At 38.1% G+C, this 9,556-nt stretch overlaps 1 protein-coding gene across 1 annotated transcript; it reads right to left on the bottom strand.

Moving 5' to 3' along the window:
* Window positions 1–525: 525 nt before the first annotated feature.
* On the bottom strand, window positions 526–5,462 carry LOC111381112 (cellulose synthase-like protein D1). The gene is made up of 6 exons (XM_023004839.1): window positions 4,837–5,462; window positions 3,889–4,318; window positions 3,362–3,745; window positions 2,500–2,875; window positions 1,796–2,183; window positions 526–1,711 (listed from the first exon to the last, which is right to left on the bottom strand). Exons 1-6 carry the CDS (start codon window positions 5,460–5,462, stop codon window positions 751–753), a joined length of 3,165 nt encoding a protein of 1,054 aa, XP_022860607.1. The 3' UTR covers window positions 526–750.
* Window positions 5,463–9,556: the final 4,094 nt, after the last annotated feature.

A 9,556-nucleotide genomic window follows, 5' to 3' on the forward strand; every position in this document is an offset into this window, starting at 1 on the left:
AACTTACTAAAATTTTGACACCACATTACACCTGCTCATGTTAGAATGTCTTGCTATTACTAAAAAGAGCTGATGTAGTAAGATGTCAAAATTGATGTGGTGAGATGTCACAATTTAAGTTGGGAGACAGTTGAGAGGACAAGCAATGAAAACTAATAATCAAGCATGTGACAGGCAGTAATCACCTAGGTTAGCAGAAACCTCTGTCAAAATTATGCCTGGGATCTATTTAATTTTTCAATGACATGATTATTTGAGATTTGACATGGAATAGGTACAAAATAAGAAGAGAAAATTTCAAATTCGTGAATTTTTCGGTAGTGTTGGTCCACGTTTAAGTATGACCTCACATGAGTAGCGATACAACAAAAATATCTAAATTTCACTAAAATCTCAATCTAAGTTTGTACACCATCATATTTATTCAAGCATTGTATTTCTCTACTAGTTTTGTTAGACATTCATTATTTCTTGAAGTTCGATATTTATTCCAGACAAACCATACGGCAAAAAGAGACCACGATATGGAATGGAAGAGCTTGCATGAATTTTTTCAAATTGTGGTACAGTTGGTATATATGTGGAGGAATTTACCAAGAAAACATAAAAATTTCTATCACGCTATGTACTCCTACATTTGGGAGCTACAAATTCCTACAAAGTTTGCTTTGGTTTATATCAGTAAATTACAGCCATTCTTGAATCAATATAGTGTAATTTGATTCTGGATTCACCTTTTTTCTGCAGTTATTATACCTTAAGCTCACCATTACTTGCAGTAGCATCACTTCCCTGAGGCGGGCTAATCGTGATCCATAGCAACGAGACCGTAATGGAGATTAGTCCGGCCCAAACGTATATAATGGTAGGCACTTTCCCTCTCCTTCCCATTAGTCCCTTGCAGAATGGATACATATGAGCCAACACCCAAAAGCTGAAGAAAGCCCCTCCAAAAAGCTTGCTCCATTGGGGAATCACACTATAAACAGTTCTTGAAAACCCCATCACGAGGGCGACGAGGTTGACAATGACGATAGTTAACGGCATTATGAAAAGACCTGTCCATTTGACGACGTAGAGATCAGCATAGATATCGTCTTCATCTTCATTAGCCGATTTTGAGGTCAATGTGAACGAGATTTCAATTCCGGCTATGGCCTTGAGGAGACCCTGGATGACAGCAACAAGGTGGGCACTAGTGCCACCAATGACCCAAAACTGCTCATTACGCCACCATTCCTCAAGGGCTATACCGGACCACTTCACTTCGAGGAGTGAAATTAGAGTGAGCACGACCGTGATTATCAGGAGATAGCAAAGGAACGCGATATTCAAAGATTGCACGATGAACTGTCCCGTGAAGAGGGACAGGGCAGGGAGGAAGCAGTAGATCACTAAGAAGAAAGATGTAAAAGGATAGATTCCGACATTGAGGTAGGCTATCCGCTGCAAAAACTTGAGGCGTCGGGTTGCTAAAAGTGCATTATTTCGAGAGAAGAAGATCTCGACTGATCCAGTGGCCCATCGAAGCACCTGGTGGAGACGGTCAGTGAGATTAATAGGAGCAGTTCCTCGAAAAGCATCTCGTTTTGTGATGCAATAAACGGACCTCCATCCACGGTTGTGCATACGATAACCAGTAACCACATCCTCAGTCACTGATCCATAAATCCATCCTATTCTGTCTCCCCACTCCGTCTTATCCTCGTACCTGTCTCTCAAGACAAGTACACAAGCAATAAATATCAGGCTTGAAACTTTACTGAAAGGCTAAGAAATTTAAGCTATCAATTACCAGCAAGAAATGACAGCAATTGCCTCTGCCACAGTGGGTGCGTCTAATGGAGGACGTGGTGCGAGCAATGAACCTGGAGGCCTACCATTCTTAACAGAGATGTGATCAGCAAGCGGGCGCCCTTGAAACTCAGCAACTGCTATAGAATCGGTGAACACTGTCGAATTCCCAAACCTCTTCGGCAGGTTCAAGTCGGGATGCCCGGTCAGGGGCTCCTCTTCATCAGATCGAGGCTGGATGTTCTTAGCAGGAGCCTTATTTTGTCCAAAAACTCCAGAATACTCATTTGATCGTGGTGGCAGAAACCCGTACAATGCATACCGCCTGAACATGCATCCTGTTCCGACATACACTGGCCCTTGGAGACCGTCCAAGGCTCGCATATTTCCTGATTGTGACATGAACAAATGCCAGATCGTTCAAGAAAACTGACATGTACAACAGAATAAAACAATGCTGGAATATAAATTTCACAAACTAAATGTATCAGCCATATTATAAGCTTAGGCTAACAAGAAAATTTGATATCAAGAACAATGTAATGCCTCATTTTACCTCAAATTTCATACTCTGCATGAAACTGGTATTACAAATTACGCTTGGTTCATTAAATGAGGGATTTTTTTATTTTTCTTTTTTCTTTTTTCAAGCATAAGCATTCTATGCAGTTTTATCTGTTAAAATTAAGCATATACGATGCTTACCATCGAAAAAGACTGTGTTATGGTTGGCATATCTGTCCGATGGATCAATTCCTTCGAATCTTTGAGGGAACTGTAAGTAGCAAATGCGATCACCACCTCGATCCATCATATAGCAAATTCCCTCTCGTATAGCCATAGAATTGTAGATGTAGTGATCACAATCCAAGTTCAAAATGAAAGGTGCATTGGATATTATGGCAGATGCTCTCACTAGAGCGTTCATGGCTCCTGCCTTCTTGTTATGATCATAACCAGGACGTTTCTCACGTGACACATATGCAAACATAGGAAGACGGGTATCTATACCAGTGAAGTCCAACTTCCCTTCATCAGGACCACCCATTACAGGATCACTTTCTGGCACATTGCTCATGATCTGTATGGAACCAATGTCAAAAGTTGGGGAAATGATTCTCAATGATCAAAGAAGAGTATGGATTATATAATCCATAAAGCACAAAAATGGCTATGTTTATGGTGTCTTAAACGTGAGCATTTTTTCATTCAATTTTGTTCGGTTCATTGATATTTCTATGTGAAATGTGGAAAAACTATCTATTACAAGTCATATGGGATTACTTTAAGAACTTTGCTACATATACAAAAGAAATGTACAGATAGCATTACAGATGGCAAGCATTCATTGGGACTTGGACAAAAAACAGTTTTGTGGTAGCCAATGTAGTGCTGCCACCTGTGTACGTATAAAAATCTCTGTACATTTTTCTTGTACAAGAAAATTAATCCTCAGTTTAAGTTGCTGATTTGGAGACGACCTCGAGTCATTCAATATACCAGCCTTTTTTCACCCAAACTCCCATATATTAAAATTTTCAGTTAGAAAGTTATTTTGTTTTAGCACCTGCAAAATTCCAGCGTGATCTCCCTTTGCGTGATCAGCACAGGACTTGAACCACGTTCCAGGCCAATGCGTCCCATCTGCCATCCATGTGGCCTTAGTGACCTCAATCTTCTGATCCGAGGGCAGCACGCCATTGTTCTTGTCCTTAATGAGCTTCTTTTCCCTCATTTCCTCATTTTTGTTGTACATGTCACATCTTTTTCGTATTACCTCTGGCAAGCCATTGATCCTGACCTTGAATTCATCGTACTCCCTCTTAATCCACCGACGATCTTTCACAAAATCTGTTCGTTTCTTATTTTTTGTTGGATCCGTCTTCTGGCTAAAGTAACTGTCTGGATTCCTCGGATCAATGTTGTGCTTTCGACAGAATGGCACCCATACCTGTTGTCAGTACAACCATTTTAGTCATCACCAACATGTTAAAGAGGGGATACATTTTTGTGTTTATATCATTTATTCGAGAAAGTAGGAATCTACTGGATCGTTAATTTTCTTGATTAAAAGCAAAAAGATTGTAACCATACCTCGCCAAATTTTACAGCCTCCGCCATGGCCTCAAAGGTAAGAATTGCACCACCATCATCTGAGATATATATCGCTACCTTCTCGACCGGATACTCAACAGCAAGAATGGACAGAATTGTGTTAGCAGTAACCAAAGGTGGTTCCTTTTCCGGGTCAGCAGTAGATATGAATATATCCATACCCGGAAGATCAGACCTGCCATTGGGGTTCGTGGGAGACGGAGATTCGAATTTATCCTTGAGAGCAGCCAAGTCTGCCATTCGGTTTATCGGATTGAACTTCGGAAGAATATCAAGAAGCCATGAAAATGCAAACCATATTTCACATATAACAGATAATCCCCAAAGCAACATTGCATCGTGGTTTGGGTTTCTTATCCTCCATACAAGGAAGAAAACCAATACAACCATACGCAACAAGATGAGTAATCTGTGGAAATTTTGCATTAGGGCTTTTACATATAATAATGCAGCTTGAAAATTTTATTGATAATGGTAAATAAATAAATCTTGAGGTTATTGTTCAGGTAAATTTTTTCCGGTAAATTTCTAAGTTCTTTCATACGTTTGAATACATTCATAGAGCATCAGACGAGAAATATTAGACTTGCCGAAGATGGCTATCCGAATACGAGGTATAGCTGTTATAAAATTGACCATGACTCGAAATTGAATACCAAATCTTTTTTATTCCATCTAAATTGAAAACAATAACCCAGTACAGAAACTAGAGAAAATTAAGAATTATTGCGAATTTATCCTGAATCTGGCTCCAAGAAACCATGCATTGGATATTTCAACCAAATTTTAAAAAACTTCTACGATGGTACACTTTTAAGGCCAATTGTTAGATTTGGTATTTTCCATTGGCTCATGTTCATGTTCGATATGCATAATTAAACTGTTCTCGATAATGTAACAGGTTAAGTACATATATAAGGGGTGCACCTGTAAGGGCTAAGAATTTCAGGAGGAGTTTTAATCTTCCTTGTGAGTGGCTTCCAGGGTTTGTCCATGAAATCTTGCATGCTCATTCCAGTATCACGATCATAAGAATCCTCATCCTGTTGCCAAAATGCATTTCCAATCCCATATTTTCCTTTCGTTTCGAACAGGAAACGATTATGATCGAAATCTTGTGTCTGGCTCCTTAACAACATCGATTTATTATCCGATTTCATCACCGACATTCTACGGTCGAGCTTTCTGGCAGCGTCACCATTGCCACCGTCCTCATCGCCGCCATGACTGCCCATCCTTATGCGTTGCGACTCGGAGCGAAACCTGGACGACGGCGCACGATACGGAGTTGGGCCGTCTGGCTTGTCGCCAGCGACATTTGTGGTTGATGTAGCTCCAGGCTGATTATCTGGAGTTGGTGGCATAAGAACGGTGTAATTAATGTAATCATTTTGCGCAGCGCATTCTTCCGGTAAATCCAATTCTTCATCCCGGGTCAGACTCACAACGCGTCCACTAGACGTCCGCCGTGCAAATTTCACCGGCTGCTGCGGACGGTCACCGGTTCCTCCGACGGAGGATGAGTGTTTTCTTGCACCTGAAGATGTTGCCATTATGTATAGAATTTGTGTATGTAAAAAATAATATGGGTTCTTAGTCTGTTGGAATGATGATAGAATTACATTTTTTCATGCAGATAAATCCGAATGAAAGCAAGATCCTAGATTGTTTAGCAAAAGTAAAGGAAATTTTGATGTTCCTAGAATAACGTCGAAAGTGAAAAAGAGAAAACAAAACAAAAGAGAATCGCAAAGATTCTATTGTTAAATTCAAAAATAAAATTCCTAAATTAGGTTTTTGAGTGAGGACCTGTTTTTCATCCCATGTTTCACGCCTAGTCTCTCTCCATTTCATTTATTTGATGGGTGGTTGTATTAAAACTACTATTCTTTTTTTTTTCTCTATACACAAGTCGCAAACATTTTTAATTTTTTTATTTATATTTAAAATCAACTAAATTGATGTATTCGGCCATGATTTTCTATCTCCAATGAGTTTTTTATTGCCACGTCAGTAGTGAAAATTTTTTATCTTGCTTTCTGGGAGCAAGATATCAATTCTATTAATGTATCTCCATTGTAATAAAAGAAGTCAAAACCTATTGACGCTAAATTAACATATACATGTTCTTTCCGGAAAGAGAATTGATGTATTTTTCATATCAAACAAGTTAAGTATCTTCTTTATATTTTGTTGATGACTAAAAATGACGTGATAATTCTAGATTAACTTAAAGAAATTTTGACACGATATTTGATTGCTGGAAATTTTGTAAAGAAAAAGCTAGTTTATTTGCTGAAAAGTTTGCTTATTCGAGTGTTACAGAGGATTTAATAAGCTCGGTCCATTTCGTTGGACCTTTCCCTCTTCATATAAATTACAGAATTAGAGTTTGCAACACTTGTCAAGCTAAAACGTTGGACCTAGTGATGCGTGTTATCGTCCTATTTTGAAGGGTTTTCATTGGTAAGTGAGTTCGGCGATAAGAGCTTGGACAATCATAACATCTAAATCGTAGCCTGCAACTTAGGTCATCAATGATTTTCTAGTAACGATTGGCGGTGCTAAGGTCAAGTGGAGGACACCTTCTTGCTTCTGGTTGGTTATAAGGGGTGGTGCACACATCATAGAGAGATATTCTTTCACTTGAATCATGATGATGTTTTCTCATGACGACTCTTTGGGACCCGCCAAGATGGCCCTATTATCTAACTTCAAGCATTGACTTTTTGACTTCTTGACAAATAATCTCTTTTGACTACTTTGAAGTAGGCCCTCATATGATACGAGGTGACCTATTTAGATAAACACCAAGACATTTTTTGTTGTTAAAAATATTCATTATGTTATGGTCAGGTTTTCAATTCTTTAATGAAGCATGATTGGATAAACTATGGAGAACTTGCTTAGTTACCGATAGGCAGGTAATATATTTTTGAGAAAATAACCATTATTCGATGCTCTCTTGACATGGCAGAAGTAATTTCAAAGATAAAGATTTGGAGATCTAAAAAATAACTGTACAAGTTTAAGCAAGGAAAACTAGATAAGTAGATGAGATTTGTAAATAAATCAAGAAGTTGTAGAAGCTGAGTCGTGTGCTTAGGAGTTTAGAAGATTGGCAAGAATGACTTATGATAGAATACATCTTTAAGCAAGGGAAAAATCTCCTCCCTTTCAGTTAATTGATTTCCATTTAGCTCTTTTCTTTTTCTTTCTATAGGCGTGGACAAAGCCACAAACTCCTAGGTTTTGAGTTGGTTTGGTGGCCATGCTCGAGTTTTAATGAGTTTGGGTGTTGCTTTATGTTTGGAATTGGGCTTAGATATGAATTTTTCGCTGGGTTGTGTACTTGTGTATTATGGGTTTGAATTTGAACTATGGTTTTGATGGATTTGGATTTAGGTTGGCCTTGGGAATGGATTTGTGTTAGGCTGGATCCAATTTGAGTTTGGTTTTGGAGGGATATGTGTTTGAGTGTGAATTGGGTGGGATAGGGGATTAGACTTGGAGCTGAATTTGGGTTGGATATTGGAGGTAGGAATGTCAACGAGTCGAACCGAAGCTCGAACCTCGGGCTCCACTCTAATAAAAATGGCTCGGGCTTTTTTAACCCACCCGAGTAGAACCGAGTTTTTTTATTATTATGATTATTATAATTATAGCTACCTTTTAAGGTAGCTATTGCAGGTAGTGGGTGCGAAGCTGTCTTAAGATGATTTAATATTTTTTTTTGAAGTTTTGTGGATTTTTTTTCTTGAACCGGCCAAAAATTGCCCATGTGTCTCAACTCGGCTCGAGCTTCTCCCTGGCCAAACCACAGGCCGCTCGAGTTAGCAAGCCAAATTGACACCCTTAGTTAGAGGGATATGGGTTGGGTTCTTAAGAGATTTAGTTTTGGTTTGAACTGGGTTGGGTTAAATTTTGATGTGTTCGAATTTGAATGTGAACTTGAATTTTAGTTGGATTTTGATGGATTTGGGTTTGGTTGAGTTTGAATTTGAGTTGGGTTTGGATGGATTTAAGTTGGGTTTCGCTTTGGTATGGATTTGTGTTAGATTGGTCCGAATTTGAGTTTGGTTTTAAAAGGATATGGGTCGGATTTTAATAGATTTAGTTTTGGTTTGAATTGGGTTGGGTAAGTTTTAATGGGTTTGTACTTGAATTTTAGGTCCATTTTGATGGATTTGGGTTTGGGTTGAACTTTGGTATGGATTTGGGTTGGGTTTGGTCCAAAGTTGAGTTGGGTTTGAGTTGAATTGGCTAGGGTTATAATTAGGCTTGTGGATTCAATTGGGGGTAGGGTTTGAATTTGATTTTGGGTTTTCATTTGAGTTGAATTTTAATGGATTTTAGTTTTGGGTTGGGCTTAAGTATAGGATTGTGTTGGGTTAGGTCCAAATTTGATTTGGGTTTTGGATGATATAGTTTGCGGTTTAATTTATCTGGGTTCGTTTTTAAGTGGGTTAGGTTAGGTTTGGAACTGGGCTTAGGGTTGAATTTGAACTTGGGTTTAAATAAGAGTTGGGTTTTCATGGATTTGGGTTTGGAATGTGCTTGGGTTGGGTCTGAATTTGAGTTGGGTTTGGAGGAATATTGGGTTGGGTTTTATTAGATTTGGGTTTGAGTTTGTGTTGGGTGCAGGGTTGGGTTTGGAATTAGGCTTGGAGTTGAATTTGGGTTGTGTTTTGATGGGTTTGAGTTGGGGTTGGGCTTTCGTATGGATTTGTGTTGGATTGGTTCGAATTTGAGTTTGGTGGTTTTTTTATTTATATTTTGGGGTGGGGGTGGGGTGGGGGATACGGATTGGGTTTTAATAGATTTAGTTTAGGTTCGAATTGGTAGGGTTAGGTTTTGATGCGTTTGAATTTTAGTTGGATTTTGAAGGATTTGAGTTTGGGTTGTGCTTTGTTATAGATTTGTGTTGGGTTTGGTCCAAATTTGAGTTAGGTTTTAGAGGGATATGGTTGGGTTTTAATACGTGGACATTTCACCTAGCCATGATTTTTTAATTGGACAAAAAAAAAATCATATCTCACATATAAGTATGCACCAAATCAATTTCAAGATATTAAGTTTCAAAATTCAAAAGTCAAGTATATACATTATGTTTAATTAACTTCCTAAAATTATGCTTGCACATACCTTCTAAAGTCGAACTCCCTAAAATAAAAATTCACCTCTTTAAAATACAAAATCTATAGGAAATGAGAAGAAAATGAAAACAAATAAGAAGATGTTTGCAGAATAATTTTTGTGTATTTTCTTGCTTGTTTTCTAAAGAGTTTTGCAACGTATATATATACAACTTTACAATGTTGTATAAGAGAAAGAAAAAAAAAAGAAAAAGAAAAAATAAGAAATTGTTACAATCAAAAAACAGAAACGATGGCAAAGGCATGTGCATAACAGAATGCTGGTAATCCAAAGCTTCTAGACTTCTTTGCTTCTAGATTCTTCTCTCATTGTTGGATCTCTATTGGATGCTGATATCATTTGAGCTCGTGACTGTATGGACAGATCACTTGCCAGCTATCTATGTTGTTCTTCACCATTTAATAGACCTGAATCACTTATTAAAATTAAAATGCAGGTTATATTACACATTACATAATTATTCAGGTCTAGCTAGTCATACTAAAATAAA

This window comes from Olea europaea, unplaced genomic scaffold (assembly GCF_002742605.1).
Source record: "Olea europaea var. sylvestris unplaced genomic scaffold, O_europaea_v1 scaffold2257, whole genome shotgun sequence".
Classification (NCBI taxonomy): domain Eukaryota; kingdom Viridiplantae; phylum Streptophyta; class Magnoliopsida; order Lamiales; family Oleaceae; genus Olea; species Olea europaea.